Consider the following 18,663-nt stretch of genomic DNA (forward strand, 5'->3'; position numbering starts at 1 on the left):
AAGAAAGGAGCTTAGTGTGTTACTAGTGGCGGAGGGGGAAGTAGAATTGGAGGATGAAGGGCCGGAGTTAGAGAGTGACACCCCCTCGGAGGAAAACGGGTCGATGTCATTATGTTCGGTGATCGGGATACACAACCCCAAGACAATGAAGTTGAGAGGAGTAGTCAAGGGGCAAGAGGTAGTAGTAATGATCGATCCGGGGGCTACACATAATTTCTTAGCTATATCGGTGGTGGAGCAAACGGGCTTGTCCATCTCTCAAGGCGGGGAATTTGCCGTGTCCTTAGGAAATGGGGACACCATTAGAGGAAGTGGAGTGTGTAAGGGAGTTAAGGTGGAGCTTCAAGGGGGACTCACTATAACCGAAGATTTTTTTCCACTCACCCTAGGTAGTGCCGAGGTCATCTTGGGGGTGCAATGGCTTGAGAAGTTGGGTGCCGTGGTTACTAATTGGCGGACTCATGTAATGAAGTTCACCGTGGGTGGGGTTCCGGTCACCCTCACCGGAGATCCGACCCTCGAAAAGTCACAAATTTCACTCAAGGCTATGGTGAGAGTGTTGAAAAAGGAGAAAAAGGGCTTTTGGGTTGAGTGCAACCGATTAGAGGAGGAGAAATTGTCCCAAATCTGATCAGCCCACCCTCATTCTTGGTTGAGATTCTGGAACAATTTCAAGGGGTCTTTCAAATGCCAAATGGGCTTCCCCTAAATAGAGGCCATGAGCACTCTATTGTACTCAAGGATGGGACCAACCCAATAAGTGTTAGGCCTTATAGATATCCCCAAATTCAGAAGGATGAAATTGAAAGGCTCATGCGTGAAATGCTAGAATCCGGTATCATCAAACCGTCATCGAGTCCCTTCTCAAGTCCGGTGTTACTCGTGAAGAAAAAGGATGGATCTTGGCGATTTTGCGTGGATTATCGGGCTCTTAACAAAGAAACCGTTCCGGATAAGTATCCGATTCCGGTTATCGATGAGTTACTTGACGAGCTTCATGGAGCAACGATTTTTTCCAAGCTCAATTTGAAATCGGGCTATCATCAAATACGAGTCAAGCCGGAAGATACACACAAAACGGCTTTTCGCACGCATGAGGGTCACTATGAATTTCTAGTGATGCCATTCGGGCTCACAAACGCTCCGGCGACTTTTCAATCACTTATGAATGAGGTCTTTTGGCCTTATTTGAGGAAATTCGTGCTCGTTTTCTTTGACGATATTTTGATATACAGTAGAGCCGAAGAGGAGCATAAGGGTCACTTGAAATTGGTTTTGCAAAAATTGAAGGGAAATCAATTGTACGCCAATTTTAAAAAATGTGAGTTTGGCAAAAGAGAGGTGGCTTATTTGGGGCACGTCATATCCGAGCAAGGGGTCGCCATGGATAACGAAAAAATTCGCTGCATTCTTGAGTGGGAAACACCAAGGAATTTGAGGGAGTTACGTGGTTTTCTGGGATTAACGGGTTATTATCGGAAATTCATATCACATTATGCTCACATCGCCAACCCCCTTACTGCCCAATTGAAGAAGGACTGTTTCGGGTGGTCGGAGGAAGTGACAGCAGCTTTTCGAAGGTTAAAGAAAGCAATCACCACCGCTCCGGTGCTAGCGGTTCCCAATTTCAATGAAGCGTTTGTGGTTGAGACCGACGCTTCCGGGTTCGGACTTGATGCGGTATTAATGCAAAACGGTCGTCCAGTGGCTTTTTACAGCAAGACTCTGGGAATCCGGGCTAGAGGGAGGTCCATTTATGAAAAGGAATTGATGGCAATCGCGTTGGCGGTGACTAAGTGGCGCCACTATTTGCTTGGTCGTCATTTCGAAATTCGGACCGATCAACAGAGCCTAAAGTACCTTGCTGAGCAGAGGGAGGTCGGTGGTGAGTATCAACGGTGGTTGAGAAAATTGGTGGGGTTCGATTTTACTATCAATTACAAACCTGGCGCTGCGAATAGGGTGGCCGACGCACTTTCTCGCAGGGATGAAGCTCTGTTAATGTCTTCTGTGAGAAAAGTCGAAGGAAGGAAGGAAGGTGAAGTGATGGAGTTTGGGGCTTTAATCCACTCTTGCTTTGTGGACTGGGCTGAGTTGGAAAAGGAATTAGAAGCTGATAAGGGATTGGGCCAGATCGTATTGGGCTTAAGGGAGGGTAAAGAAAGTCCAAAAGGCTTTCACTTAGAGGGATCCAGATTGTTTTATAAGAATAGAATCGTCCTGCCTCCTTCTTCAAAGTTCATTCCCCTGTTATTGAAAGAGTATCACAGCACCGCGACGGGTGGCCACGACGGCGAGATAAAATCTTATCTCCGGCTCGCCGCCGACTGGTTCTGGGCTGGTATGCGAAAAGACATCGGAAAATTTATGCGCGAATGCGATGTGTGTCAACGGAACAAGGCAATCACCAAGAGCCCGCTCGGGTTGTTACAACCCCTTCCAATCCCCGAGGCCGTGTGGGAGGATATCTCTATGGATTTTGTGGAGGGGTTGCCCATATCTCGGGGAATTGATTCTGTGTTGGTGGTGGTGGATAGGCTCTCAAAGTACGCCCATTTTATCGGGCTACGACATCCGTTCAACGCCTTGAAGGTGGCGGATGCGTTTGTAAAGGAGGTGGTTCGCCTCCATGGGTTTCCGGCGTCAATTGTGTCTGATCGCGATCGAGTTTTTATGAGCATATTTTGGAGGGAATTATTCCGGTTACAAGGGACACATCTTCGGCGAAGTACGGCCTACCACCCTCAAACGGACGGGCAGACCGAGATTGTGAACAAAAGCCTCGAGACATATTTGCGATGTTTTATTTCTGAGCAGCCACGGTGCTGGGCTCGTTGGCTTCCTTGGGCGGAATATTCTTACAATACTTCGCCGCATACTTCGACCAAGATGACTCCCTTTAAGGTGGTGTATGGCCGGGATCCGCCAAAGTTGTGGCGCTTGAGAACCGGTCAAACCATGGTCAGCAGCCTTGAGGAGAGTTTGCAAGAAAGGGATGCAATTTTGGAGGAGTTACGAATGAATCTTAATCGTGCTCAGCAAGTGATGAAGGCTAATGCTGATAAACAGAGAAGGGATGAGAAATTTGAAGTCGGAGAGAAGGTGTTCCTCAAGCTCCAACCGTACCGGCAAAAGTCCCTAGCTAGAAGACCTTTCGAGAAATTGGCTGCACGATTTTATGGTCCCTTCGAGGTGTTAGAGCAAATTGGCAGAGTTGCATACAAATTGAAATTGCCAAGTGATTGCAAAATCTATCCTGTGTTTCACATCTCCCAATTGAAGAGAGCCCTTGGCAGCATCCCAAGCCACGCCACTATTCCGCAACAACTATCTTCCGACTTGGAATTGGTGGTTGAACCGGAAAAATTATTGGATGTGCGCATGGCTCAGAAGGATACAGTGTGGGTGCTTGAAGTATTGCTTGCTTGGAAAGGGTTACCCGATTATGAGCCACTTGGGAAGAGTTCGAGTCTGTCAACTTGCGTTTTCCCTCTTTCCACCTTGAGGACAAGGTGAAACTCAAAGGGGGGAGTGATGTAATGGAACGGGTCAACGGGGTCAAGAAGCCAAGTCAACCACCACTTTTGGTGTACTCAAGGCGCGCAAAACAGGGGCAGCAAGAGTCAAGGGCAATCAGAGACAATGAGCTTCAGGACAAAGTTAATTAAGAGGGTTCAAGGAAAGAGAGGAAGCTGCTTTAGCAGTGTCATTAGATGGTCTTTCCATTCTTAGCTTAGAAAATCACATGCATCCCTTAGGCTTGAGTATATGTAATGTAGTAAGTCTAATTTGAAAGATATCCAGAAATTTGAGAGTAAACACTAGAGAGAGTTGTGGCCTAAAGCTACTAAGAGATTCATAACCTCAAGTTATGTTTATCCTTTGTATTTCAATCTTCAATCAATCAAGTACTCAAGCATTCAACCTTTAATTACATAATTGTGTTCGAATTACATCCATCGAAATTAATACATAACATGAAATATTCGAAAAAGATTTTCTTTCGTGTATTTATAATCTTCAAATTCAACCACAGAAATCATTATTAGACGTGATAAAATTGAACATTGAAGTGCTTTTGAAGTTCCCAAAGGACCCTAGGACTGTAGAAAACCTATTTGGTGGCGGAAACCTCTAATATATGTCTTGTTTCACCTCTCGTTATCCTTATTGCAAATTTTTGCCTACAATGTTCTCTATCGAAGTTTCCATTCATAATTGAAAGGCTAAGCACATCATGATATTGATCCATGGGCCTCTCGAAAGTACAGATTTAAATTTAGGTCTGATTTAGTTCAACTAATTTTTACGTGTTTCAGAAAAATAAGTTCACCCCAAATCAAATCAGAAAACATTAGTCCAGATCGGATCAGGAAAAGTAAATCCAGATCAAATTATCGTTTTATATGCGTTTTTTTTATCCCTGAATTCCTTTAATCTCCTAATAAAAAAATTTATAATTACATATTATTACTAATATAACAAGACATCACTTGATATATTATAAATTATCTTACACATCACGTCAAAGTTTGGGCAAATCAAACAATTAGATCAAATAAGCAAAAATAAGATGAACTACTTTTTTTTTATTATATATTGGCCTTGTTTGGGAGAAAGCTGAAAGCTGAAACTGATTGAGTTAGCTGATTTTGACTAGCTGATTTTATTAACTGATTTGACTAACTTATTGTATTAACTGATTATATAAAAGTGTACTGTTTGGTAAATAGCTGATAGCTTAAAGGTGATTGAGTATGTGAAATGACCAATAAGCTAATTGTGGGGTAGGTAGTTTAGATATGATTTTAAATTAAATGAGATTATAAGTGTCATTTCACAATAATTAATGAATAAGCTAATTGAAAAAGCTCATTAAAAGAACTTATTTAGTGGAATAAGCTCTTTCAATAAGCTTACTACCAAACACTTGTATTAGCTTAGAGCAAGATTAGCCCTGTCTGGTGTTAAGATTTTAATTAATTGCCACATCAGATTTTATATTAAATTTAATTATTTTTTTTAATTTTTATTATGCTAAGACTCCTTAAGACTCAATTAGATTTATCTCTTCAATCTTAAAACTTATTTTAGATTTATTTAAAATATTGTCATCAAACATTGTTAAATCATGATTGGTATGTATGAATATTTTTTTTGCAACAAGATAAGTACATAATTAAGATAAAATAAAACAAACAATATGATTTTTGTATATAAAAAATTAAAAACAATGTACATATCTATAAAAAAAGATTTTGAAACAACGTACATACATTTTTTTTTAAAAAAAAAAACAACGTACATAGGATTTTTTTTATTTTTAAGAAATGTACATAGATTTTAATATATTTAAGAAATAAAAAAAATAGACTTTTTTTTATTATCAAAACACCGTGTTTTGATGTATATATAGAGAAAACACTGTGTATAGTGTATAGAGTTGAGTCTTAAGTTAGTCTTGAGTTTTCAAGACTCCACTTCAGATTTTGTTAAGACTTAACTTCTTAAATGCATTAAAAAAACAAAGTCTTATTTTAAGATCACAACATCAAAAAATGATGATGTCACCTAGAGTCTTAAGACTCAGGGCCAATCTTGCTCTTAGTTGCCTAGTCAATCAGATAAAGTTAGTCAAATAAGCTAATATACCCACAATAAGCTTACTACCAAACAAGGCCATTAGCTGATTTGACAAAATAAGCTAAAAGCTCTTTAAAAAGCTCTTTACCAAAAACACCTGTACCCATTTTCCTACGAGGAAATACAAGTTGATATCAGATATCAACTTGTATTGTTAATATCAAGGGTATTTCAGTCTATTTTCCATTTAAATGATGGGCAAATTGGTATTTCCGCAATTTACATGGCTCTTCCCGTAATGAGTTCCCCGTTTTCTCCAATATTGACGTAAACGTCGATGTGAGATTAATCCCTCATTTGAAACCCAACCTTAGAACTTTCACTCACTCTCCACCCCCTCATTCACTCCGACGCCGCCATAGCAACTCATTTAACTCCCCCGAATTCGAGCTCTCGAACACGGGTTTGACCCACAAAGCACTACTCTTTTATTAGTTGATGAGCTTTTCTCCGATGGTTTCCTCCTCCCTTTTCACCGCCTTCATCCGAACCAACCGAACTGAAACTGGATACCTGCCTGAACGAACCAGCAGACTCGTCCCCTGCCGAACTAGATTATGAACCCGATCCCCAAACCGAGCCATTGGCTTTAATCACTTCGAATAACCCAATTTTAATCGCATCGATGGTGAAGGGAGATTTCTAGCAGACCGATAAAAAACCGATGAATGAATACAAAAATAAGGTGGAGAAAACGAGAAGAGAAAGAGCCGAATAATGATGATGAATTTTGCCGGCGACGACTTGGCTGCCTCGTTAGTTTGATGTTGTAAGATTGGGTAATTGAACTCATTTAATTTGGATATTGTTCTATAATTTGATGGTTATGATTTGTACGGTAGTATTGGAATTTGTGGATGTAATTAGGATTTTAAGTTTTGTTATCCTAATAATTATAGAAATTGAAGTTTTTTTTGTTTGATTTCCTCATGAAGTTTTTGATTTGATTTTCTCTCTCCTGCAAACCAGATCTGACTAAAGTGGAGGGGTAAACGTGTGTTGCTCTTCCATCAATTTAAGGTCCGTAACACGTTTTGTAAAAGAAATGATATAAACGGAGTCCAACTCAGCTTTCCAATATTTTATAAATACTTTCCAAAAAGTAAACCTATTATTTACAAGAATGCCATGATATTAACATTGTTTGTTGATATCTGATATCAATGGGGACAACCTCATTTTCCTACCATGTCGAACCCTGATTTGGTTCAATATAAAAGTTGCTCACTTGCTAGAACATTCTAGTTTTAGGGTTCTGTCTGATTTCAGGGCACAAACCAAAACTCTCTCTAGCAGGGTAAGTTACGAGCTTTGCCCAGTTAATATGCGATATTGACGAAGCTTGTCAATATAGTGGCAAATTCGCAAATAAAAGAACTTCGCTGATTATTTTAATATTTTCTCGAATTGGTGGTGTGTTGGCATTTAACTCCAACGTTAGTCAATGGTTAACCTCCTTTTTGGTTCTCCCGTTTTGACTTTCATTTTGCCATCTCCACATCCGTTATTTTGTAATGCTCTTCAATCTCCAGCAAATGTGAGGGGAGCATCGTCGAGTGAGCGGGTGAGTCGAAATTCAAGGTTGGAGCTCAGTTTTCAGCAAAACTCAGTTAATTAATGCATCTACACAATTACACAGGCAGATGGAACAGATGAAAAGCAAAGTATTCAAGTAAAACATTCCAAGAAAAGAAGATTGACACCCTAACTAGGTCAGCGTGTTTATGATCTAAAGCTATAACCCTGGAGAATAAGATAGACATTGGAATGTATCAACAAGACAAATTTGAAGAAACATAAAACAGAAATCAAACATCAGCTCACCAAATTACCAAAGTAAGCCATCACCTATGGCAACCTGAGAATTAAATCCCCTACCAACTTCAACTTCAATTGACCACCGCTGTCAGAATTAACAGTTGATTCTGAGCTCGAAATTTCTGGTTAGCTGAACTTCACGACTTCAACCCGTCACCTCCGATTGAACCAATCACCTCCGATGAAATACTTCGAACTTCGCTCACCACCGCCGCGGTAGAAATGCACATGAATTCGACAGTGATTCTTGACTTCGAATTCGAGCTCCAGAAGGAACCAATTTGGGAATTCTTGACTTCGAATTCGACTCCAGGTGAGTTGAAGTCAGGCAATTGACAATGAACGGGATTATTAGCGAAACGGGATGCTTTACTGAAGAGAAGACGGACGTTGCACTCTAGTTAACGTCTAAAATGAAAATGACAATTGTATCCTTAATGAAAGACCGGAAATGACGTTTGTAACCCCATATTAACGAGCCTCGTTAATATCGCATATTAACGAGTATTTTCTCGGTAAGTTACCATCTTTCTCTATCCTATTTTTATTCAATTGCAAGATACTTTTGCTCATCTAAACTATACTGTAGTTTTGAATTGGAAAATTGAGAAGAAATAAAAGCTCTTATATCCAATAATACTGCAGTTATCATTTTCTATTGTACTTGAATATGGTATTTTTGGGTATTTCCAATATGGATTTGTGAGTGATACTTGTATAATTCATATGGGTTTCTTTAGATATTCAAATAGAAGTGTAATTAGCTAGTTTGTGATATGATTTGAGATTTTGCATGTTTGAAAATGTGTTGTTTACTTGAGAAATTACTTTAGCCTTTATAATTAGTGGATGCTGCTCGGTAAAGATTCCGCCTTTAGCATAAAAATTAGATGGATTATTGTGATATCGAATCGAACTACTGATTACCCAACAATCACCACTCAAAGCGCAATAAGGTTGTGGAGTTAAGTGTAAACCCTTGATTCGAAGTACATGGTGATCTAGTAATTGACAATAAGTTTATTGCATATTCTGTATAATTGGAAGTCAAAGAGTGGTGATTGTTTGGTTTCCATTGGAGTTGATTTAATGTAAACAATGTCTAACCTCAAGATTAAAATTAGTTTGGAAAGTAGCCCCTTGATTCAGCAAGCCACGCACTTTGTCCTCTTGCCTTGCATTTTGGATTTAGTGCCTTGTATCGCCTTTCGCTTTCGCAAACATTGCCCATGAACCAAGACTGTCTTCTCCTTTCCCTTGTACTCTTTCTCTTGTATGGTACAGTATTTTAGGTAGTTGCAAGTGTGAAAATAGTTGAAAAGGTTTCATTTTGGCTTTTCAGCTTTGTTCCATTTCATTCTATCTGCAGTTATTAGGTGAATACATAGCTTTCAAGAGCTTTTGTAGATATATGTTTAGCTGTGTTTGATGTTTGAGCATCTCCCTGCTAGATTTCGATAAGATTAAGAATTTTTTATTACTGACTTAGAAAAGTTTGTTTTGGTGTTTCTCTAGGGGAAGAATCAGGAATTCTGTACACTTTACATAATATTTGCATTAAATATATATGGCTTATGTTTGATTTATCAGCGAGTAAAACACTTATCTAAAATCTGTGAAGGAACTGATTTTTTGTGGTACAGTTTACTTATTTACTTTGTATTCAATGGTGGAGTATATACATTTTTAATGAACTTCTATAATGCTTAATGAACTTCTATAATGCGCATATTTTTGAAGGAACCGGGAATCAAGTGAAAAGTGTATCTTCAAGAAGCTTTAAGAATAAGGTGGAAGGGAAAGTGGTGGAGGATGAAGAATGCATAATTGCATAAATAAGTCCATGGTAGTAGAACAACAGACCCTGTGCTTGTAATGAGAAGGTGTGCTTCTAGTAGAGGATGCTCATGACCAACAAATTCACCCAATCAATATTAAATTTTCTGATCAAACTTAAGAATGGTAATTTGTGAGCAGTTTCTGAGGGCTCGTTTGGCATTGCTTTGGTTTTCTGTTTTTTGGTTTTTTGTTTATTAAAAGTATATGATATATGTCACATAATGAATAAAAAATTATTTAAACTTATTAAAATCATAATAATTTTGAAAATTGACAACAAAAGTGAAAACACCTTTTTCTTGTTTCTAGTTTTTGATTTTTAGTTTTCAAAAAAACAGGAAACTAAAAACCAAAAAGGGTGCCAAACAAGCCCTGAATTAGTAGGAAGTTCATGCTATTACACAGCTTGGTCAGTGATTGTTGACTTTGATTGAATTGACTTAACTAAACGGTCACTGGCTAACCAGACAATTGTCTTATTTTGAGCTTCCCGCTGATCTAAGTTGCATGCAAATTAACAAGTTTGAACCCAGCTTGATTGTGATGGGCATGATTGGCAGCTGGTCAGGGAGCCGCCTCTACTTAAGTCAAGCTTTCTGCATTGCATGGAGTCTGCGGTTCTACCATTGTGTACTTATTTATCTCCTTGAAGTTGTGGGTTCCAAACAAAGCATTTGTACAGATGGGTGACTCTGCAGGTGTTATAGCTACCGTAGCCAGTGCTTAGTAAGTTATATTACAGCTCAAACCTTCTAAATTATCATATAAATATTAATTCTTTGGGCAGCAAATAAGAACTAAAAGCTCCAATTTTCTTAAAACTTTGCATAATCCTTTGTTTTAAATTTTTTTTACCCATATTCTTTTTCATGGCTGCAAAGTACATAATTGAACATTAATGTCTTAGATTAAACAAATACACTGAAAATACACATTTGGATGATCTTATGAGATTATGCATGAGGCATGACTATTATTTTTATACATTGGTGAAGATTTACAGTTTAAGTTATTCAAATTTAGCCACTAGTAAAACCAAGCAAAGCTTGGTGAAGTTGGTGGAAACTCACCTTGTAACTTAAGGTCACAAGTTCAAGTCTTATCAACTGCATAGTCTACATTTGCTTGGGAGTAGAGGGATTCCCTTACCTCCTCCTATTTTCAAGCGTTGACCTGCGGAACTGAGCCGACTTAACTTGCGGAGTAGGGGGTAAATTAGTGTCATGTATTCTATATGTGCACATTTGTATATGCATTACCAAGGGATGTGCTATATTTTGTGTTCTTGGGACAAAAACAAGGAGACTATTCATACAATGAGAAAGAAATTGGAAGAGAAATGAAGCTTTTTATGGCTTGATACCACCAAGGATAATCATACCTACTTTTCTCTCTGCTGCTCCCTCCAGAGTATGTAAGTGTTTTTTATTTTTATTGGCTTTTATAAGCTTTAATGATTTAATGGCTAGAGTACACTGGATTGTTTTTTTTGTAAGGTGTTGTACCTAGTAGTATCCAAATAAAGAATGGGGGAGTGAAATAAAGAAGAATATACAAATTCCTAACACTTACGACCCATTATATGGTGGCTACAAAGGATGGTTATAAGAATGATTTTCTATGTAAAATTGCAAGGAAAATAAAGATTCATTCTCATGGTATGTTAGCTTGCCTTAAATTAACTATTTTTCTGTAGAAATTTTCATTCCCACCTAATTCCTCCTCCTAAGTGGTAATTCTACCTCCGTTAACTTTTACTTGCAACTTTGGACTATTAATAGTCCAAAGTTGCAAGTAAATGTTAACGGAGGTAGTAGATGATAATGAAAAAACATGAAGAAAAGTAGAAAACATGGACTTGGAGATGAAATTGCATTAAGGGGATACAGTGTTAGTTTCCTTTCCAATTTAACCTTAAAATCCGTTTTCATTACCCACAGTTTATAACCGGTTACCAAACAAGCTGTTAGTCTTATTGGAACAAATTAAATGGTGGATGGTTGGCAGAAGCATGAATTGGGTGGAATGAAGTTGGTTTCATCATGATAGAAGATGATCTATTTTTGTGTCTTGCTAGTGTTATCTTTCTCTTGTACAATTTGAGCTGTTTTTCCTATTCAGGTTGGTCTTAATTTAATTGTTGTAAGGTTTATGATGACACACTAGCCACTCAACAAAACGTCCTTGGATTAAAATTTGCATTGCTTTTTCTATTTAGGTTGGTCCTATCATTCGATTGTAGCTATAGTATGTCTTAACAATGTATAATCAATGCATTCCTCATGAAAACATACTATAGCCATCATTATCCTAATCAAGATCTTGCGTAAACTAATACTACGTATATAACAAAACTTTTAATGACGATGCTCTCACAATTTACCCTTTTTTTGATAAGTTACAATGTTATCTCTTAAATATTGTTTGCCCTACGTTTATTTTGGAAGTTTTGACAATTTGATATCCCATTAAAGTTTCCACTGTGGTTTAAGGACAAAAAAAACCACAAATATTGACTGATTTGGATATGTGATACATAAGTTGTTCGACAACATATGGGAAGTAAAGGACCGTATTCGCATGAAATGACTAGCAAGAATGCTAGAGGATGGCAGGATTTTCTTACACGGGAACTATAAAAGTTAACTCAGCTGTACAACCACCAGATTAAACTAAAGGAGAAACTATAGGAAACAAATGCTAGGGGAAGGCGGGAATCCAACATTACCTCCTTTCAAAGCCACAAATTCAAGCGTTTTTTTAAACCAAACAAGGAACATGATAAGTTAATAAAGTCTCAATAGTAGGAAGTAAATTTTTTATTATTCCAGTTAATAAAGCATGAAGAACCAACTTTTAAGTGAGATTTCTCACCTAATCACCACACTCAAGCATTCTAGTTAATGTAACAAGGCTACACACAACCATGGCAAGAGGTATTATCTAATTGCACACAAGAAGAATGTTAAACCATGTACTTGTATATATTTTGTACTCGTATTTAGTTTCTTAATGGACTTAGTTTAGGCCTTTGATTTAGGCTGTATATATACCTTGTTTACACAGTAATAACAAACTAAGGATTTACATTTTTGACATTGTATCAGGCTTACTAAACCCTAAACACTATTTTTTTTTTCTCTCTCTATTGTCTATCAACAATCAACCATTCACAATTATACTCCATTTTCTCAGTGAAACACATGAGCATAAACTCAAAAAGTCGACTACCAAAATAGACAAGCAAACAATTAACTCGTGAACAAGAATCATTAACTCAATTTGAACATGCTGATAACGTCCATCATTAAGGTGCTATTTTAAAAACAAAATCGGTGGAAAGATGAAGAAATAACAAAAACTTAGGGCTTGGTTGACATCGTTTCTTGTTTTTAGTTATCTGTTTTTTTGAAAACAAATAAAAAACCAAAAACTAGAAACAAGCTAAGTTAAAAATCTTTATACTTTACTATTGTTTGTTTTTAAAGTTATCATGATATTAATAAGTTTGACTAATTTTTATTCATTATATGACATATATCATATGGTTTTAATAATCAACAACAGGGTCTTTTCTGCAATGAATATCGTCAAAACTCAACTAAGGAGTAAATATGGAGGATGATTTTCTTAGAGATGTTAGAAAAAGAGATTTTCGTAGATTTTAGTGTTTAATTTTTGATCGATGATTTTGCTACTATGAAAAATCATCGAGTACGATTTAACTAATGTTTTTTTGGTGACAATAAAATGAACTGAAATTAAGTTGAAGTGAATAGGCGCTAATGCTCAAGAGTTATATAAAAATAATATACCTTAGCTTGTTAAATTAAGGCACAAGAGTTATAAAAAAATTATTTACCTAATTTCTTTCTTTCTTTTTATAAAAAATAAGCTAATAAAAAAGATAAACTTGTACAGGTACTAGTATTTTCGAACGATTTGTCCAATTGGTGTTAAAAAATAAATAAATTATTAAAATAGTGTTCACTTAAAAATATTTCTCAAAGTAGTGTTTATGTAGGTTCGGAAATTACAAAGCTAGGAATTAAAAATTAATGGCTAATACAATCCAAATATATATATGTATACCATTAAATTCTTTATTTTTAACGCTTACGGTATCTTGACCAGAGTATAGATTATGAATTTCGAAGTAATATAAATGTTTAAAAATTTCTAGCATTTTTGTTATGGACATAGCCTTGTCAAAAAACGTATATATAACATGATATATAATGCATTATTTAGACGGATTTGAATTATCAAAGGGAACTCAATCACCATTCTTGAAACCAACTGCTAGTTCTACAATGCAATATCAATTTGGATCGGAGATGGTATTACTTTATTACAAAATAGCTCAAAACATGTCATACTAGCTAAATAAAAAAATCAATTTAGCACCATTTTTTATGAATTTTGAGATGATGATCGAACAACCTTCAAAGTACAGATGTGTGCTCATGCTTCAAATGAAAATTTGAAGAGTCATGTTGGCCAAGAAGTAGAGTTGGAAGCTCCATTTGATCTGTTAAAAAGTAGACATGCAACATTATTAGTAAGAAAAGTAATTTCATTTGAACAACTATATATACATATAAGAAATTTAATAATCTTAAAAAATTAGCTAACCTTGACGAACAATTTTTTTTATTGTGTCCTTTTGTCGACAAACATTACAAGTCACCTTTGCTTGATTACCTTCATCCATCTCATTTCGTAATATTTGGGAAGGAGGTCGTCCGTGACTACGCTTGAGACTAGCATCAACATCAACTTTTGGTCCATTATAATGTGTCCAATAGTCTTTGTCAGGGATAGGATTAAGTACTACTCCGTAAAGATATACTCATATACATTACCATAAAGAATTTAATGGTATACATATATATATTTGGATTATATTAGCCATTATTTTTTAATTCCTAGCTTTGTAATTTCCGAACCTACATGCACACTACTTTGAGAAATATTTTTTAGTAAACACTATTTTTATAATTTATTTATTTTTTAACATCAATTTGGCAAATCGTTCAGTATTTTCTTCCTCTATTCCCAAGTTCCAACCGAGTAAAGAAATAATCCGTCCGAATAAAATACGCGACAATTGAGTAGTTTAAAAATCTAGGGCACCGTCCGATTTCAATTTGGAGAAACAAGCAAAACACTTGCTACAACTACTCCCAAATTTATAATTCCGCTAAACAATGGTGTGCGAAAAGTGTAAGTAATTCTCTCTATTCCTCCTCCTTTAGATTTTATTATATTGTGTTAGATCTTCAATTAAGAATAAAGAACATAACTTTATGCTTATTCAAATTGCACTGTTTGTTGATCAATTTCTTATTAGATGCGGTTTAAAGTTGTGAATAATTGGTGGGTTTTTTTCTTCAAATTTGCAGGTGAAAAGAAGTTAGCGAAGGTGATAGTTCCAGATAAATGGAAAGCAGGCGCCAGCAACACCAACGAAAGCGGTGGCCGCAAGATCAATGAAAACAAGCTCCTCTCCAAGAAAACCAGGTATTTTTTTTTTTTTTAAATTTTATTTAGTAAATTTAAAATCGTAACAGTTTGTAATTATTTGTATTTTGTTGATAAAAAATGTATTTTGATGAATTAAATGCTGCAATTATGATGATAGTAATTTGAATTTGGCAAATTGGGGTTTTTAAAATTAATTCGTATTGTTGATGGGTTGGTAATGAATTGAGCTATTAATCACCTATTATATTGTATTGAATTGATTGGTTGAAGAAGAAGCTGGTGATTAATTGAGGTGTTTGTTTAGTTTATTTATAATTGAGGCTGAGAACTTAGTAGTCATATTATGCTGAAGAATTCGTCTTTGCCGGTTATATGGAAGCAATTGGTGTCTTTAATAACATTTATGGAAGATTTGTGAATAGATCAGGTTACTTTGTGATTGGGGGCCAAAATCAATATGGGTGTCTTTCTTGGTTGTGCCACTTGATGTTTAAGAACTCAGGATAAACTATTATTATTCTTAGAACGAGACACACTTGAACATATTGTATCGCACTATCGCCTGGTAATGATTATTAGGGGAATTATATGTTAAAGTACCACTTTGGTGTTAGCATCACTCTATTAGTTCGATAGATTTTGTTTTTAGGCAGAAATTGTTCAACATCAACTCTAATTTACTAATTATATGCGTACACATCTAAAAACTAAAGGGGCTCACTCCATTGTAGGGTTTCTACTGTAAATGGGGTTGTCTGCACACAACATCACAACCTACTTATGAAGACACAATATTTATGTAAGATTTTTTAGAAAACTTAAAATTTACTACTGAATTAGTACTCTTTTCAAAATCGGATGTTTTGACAATAATGTTTAAAAAGAACTCACCAATCTGTATCACTTGTGAGCAATGGTTGATGGACGCGTTTACAATTTTGAACAAAAAGGGAAAGAGTGAGTATCATCCAAAAGACTTAAGTCCCACCCCAAATCATTTCCTCTCTCTTTCCATCCTTTCTGCTTCAATTATATGCTTCACATTGAGCATTCGAGATTTAGACAACCCCTTTGATCTCTCATCAAAGTTTTCACCCTTGGAATTCCTAGATATTCTTAGCATGATATGGGAATCTCTTTGCATTGTTGGACATAAAGAATTAGAAAAAGTGGTTTGTAGTTGGCTGATTAGTATAGTGATGGTGATTAGTGAATAGCCCTTCTGGCTATATAATACCATTCTTCAAGATTCTTCTACGGAGGTTGTTAGCTCACTTACCAAGCTCATATTCTATGCAAGTAGCTTCAATCATTAAAATTTGCTGGATTAATTTTACAGCTTTTGAATTTATCTCATTATTTGTATAGTTTGGTTTGGACTTTGGACCAGGGCCTTGGGTTCTATGGTAGTACTGGTTAGTGGTTTTGGAAATTGCTAGTTTGCAGCTTCTATGTTGGAAATAGTTTTTTCTCTTATGCTTCTTAGTAGTGTGGTATACTGGTATTTGCGACTTATTTATAGCCCGACTGTGGACTCCCTAGTCCCTACTATATATACTTAAAGTTTTGGTGCAAGCTATGAAAGATTGGCTATGTTTCCAAACCTTTTTTTTTCCCTTCTGTCTCTCTCTCTCTTGGTTGTGGCACCTAGTGGGGGAAGTGGGGCATGTTTTCCTTGTGGCATGATAATTGGTAGGGTTTATCTATAAGCACGAAACCCCATATATTTTCAAGCAGCTGGTATTTTAGTAAATTTAGATAACTTTGCAGTGTCCTGCTGTCCTCTACTTGCAACATGATTGGTATTTTGTTAGACTGGAAATTTGGTTGATAATTATTGAGGAATTAGCATTTGTTGCAGATAGCAAAGTTTTTAAATCTGATGTGCATATATCCCATAGGGAATGATCGGTGGGATGGACTACCTTAGAAATACCATATTACCCCTAGTTGTAGAGTTTTCTTTGTCAGGTTATTTACATGTGGATCTAGTCCTGGTAAAAGCTTATTGGGTTGAAGGAGTGAAAAGGCAGGGGCTTTGTTCCATGTGGGAGCAATGATTGCTCTGGAAGTCTCTAGCATTGAATTGCTATCGTTAGCCGTGCTTTCTTTCACTAGGACTATTGAATTTCTTTGAATCCTGCTGGTTTCATGTACTCCTGCAAGATTTTAATCCCTTACAATATAGGACTATTGAATTGCTATCGTTAGCCGTGCTTTATTCCCTTACAATGTCATTTAAGGGCATGCCTGCCTGCCTGCCTATAGCTAGTAATAGAGGAGGAAAAGTCAAGCGAGGAAAAATCTGATGTTTTGAATTGCCTAAATTGGAGATTAAATGGTAAGGGCCTAAGGGCATGCTTGGATTGGGAGTAAAACATTAAGGGGGTAATAAAAGTCAAACTTGAAAAAACAAAAGTAATTAGAGGTGTTGTTGTAGGAGACATGGTGCTTACAAATGAAATAAACTAGTTGTGCCATGAGGAAAAGAGAGAGATGGAGGAATTATTACTCTCATAATGAGGGTAATAGTTACCCACCCTCCCCCTAGTGTAACTATTACCCCCAAAATGAGGGTATTGATTCCTCTTTCTTCACCTCAAACCATACCATCACTACATAATCTTCTTACACTCACACCATCACTATCTCCTTCTTCCCTATTTTCACATTCATTTTGCTTAGTTTGACTTTTATTACCCCCTTAATGTATTACACCCAATCCAAGCATGCCCTAAGGGTTAATATATACCCCTCATATCCTCAATATAGGGGTAGCAAATAACAATCACTAACTTGTTGCACTTGTTATATATTATAATAGCATTGGATCAAGGGTCTATTTGAAATGACATTTTAATTACATAGTAGTAAGGGTATGTATACTTGACGTCTTTAAAAACCTCCCTAAGGTGGGAGCTGTTATGTTATTGATGGACATACATATATGCTGATGTACATGTGACATTCACAGAGTCACAAAATAAATACATTGCAATAAGCTGTGATTTACTGCTTACATAATTGTATACTTGCTCGTGTATGCTGGTAGATTGTTTATAGTGGTCTGGTTTGTTCCCCCTTCCATATTCCCTTGATTGTTTCTGTGCAGTAATGTATTTCTCACAATTATGCCTTCTCTGATTACTTTGCAGATGGACTCCTTATGGAAACACTAAATGCATCATTTGCAAGCAGCAAGTACACCAGAATGGCAAGTATTGTCATACTTGTGCTTATAGTAAAGGTATTCCATAGTTTGTTCTGACTTTGTTTATTTGCATCCTTCTACTCCTCCCTCTCTTACTAAAGGTTGACATCTATGTCTTAGACTTTTTATTTTATTTTATTATTATTATTATTTTTATTTTTTATTTAATTTTTTTTAATTTTTATTTATATATTTATTTTTATAGCAACGATTATGGTTTATATTATCACGATGATTTTTCTAAAGTGCATTGTGCTTTTCCAGGTGTATGTGCTATGTGCGGTAAACAAGTGCTGGATATCAAGCATTACAAGCAAAGTAATGTATGATGCTTATTGGACTCATCTTGGGGTGATATTCTGAGCTCTCAGCTCATTTCTGTTATCTCGATCATTGTTGCAGAAAAATGCTTTTGTGTATATGTACTATCAACTAATTTTCCATTAAATAGGGAAGGTGATTAAAGATTCACTATCAAATCTGGAAAAAAAAAAAAAACAATGTATGATGCTAATTGGATTTAATTTGCAATTTCTTAAATAGCTAACTCTTGAAAGGTCAATAATCTGACTATAATTTTTTGGCTTTTTTTTTTTTTTTTTTTTTTTTCTTGATCCATGGTATAGTATCAAACTACCAATGATGCATATGTTTAAAACATTTAA

The 18,663-nt window shown here is 36.0% G+C and overlaps 1 protein-coding gene across 1 annotated transcript; it reads left to right on the plus strand.

The window, feature by feature from the left end:
* Window positions 1-14,370: 14,370 nt before the first annotated feature.
* On the plus strand, window positions 14,371-18,545 carry LOC145611802 (uncharacterized). Its single transcript, XM_081667169.1, has 4 exons — window positions 14,371-14,526; window positions 14,706-14,823; window positions 17,943-18,034; window positions 18,263-18,545. The coding sequence occupies exons 1-4, from the start codon at window positions 14,511-14,513 to the stop codon at window positions 18,325-18,327; spliced, it is 291 nt and encodes a 96-aa protein (XP_081523295.1). The 5' UTR covers window positions 14,371-14,510; the 3' UTR covers window positions 18,328-18,545.
* The last annotated feature ends 118 nt before the right edge of the window (window positions 18,546-18,663 follow it).

The sequence above is a fragment of the Chenopodium album genome, chromosome 24 (genome assembly GCF_948465745.1).
Source record: "Chenopodium album chromosome 24, dcCheAlbu1.1, whole genome shotgun sequence".
NCBI lineage: Eukaryota > Viridiplantae > Streptophyta > Magnoliopsida > Caryophyllales > Amaranthaceae > Chenopodium > Chenopodium album.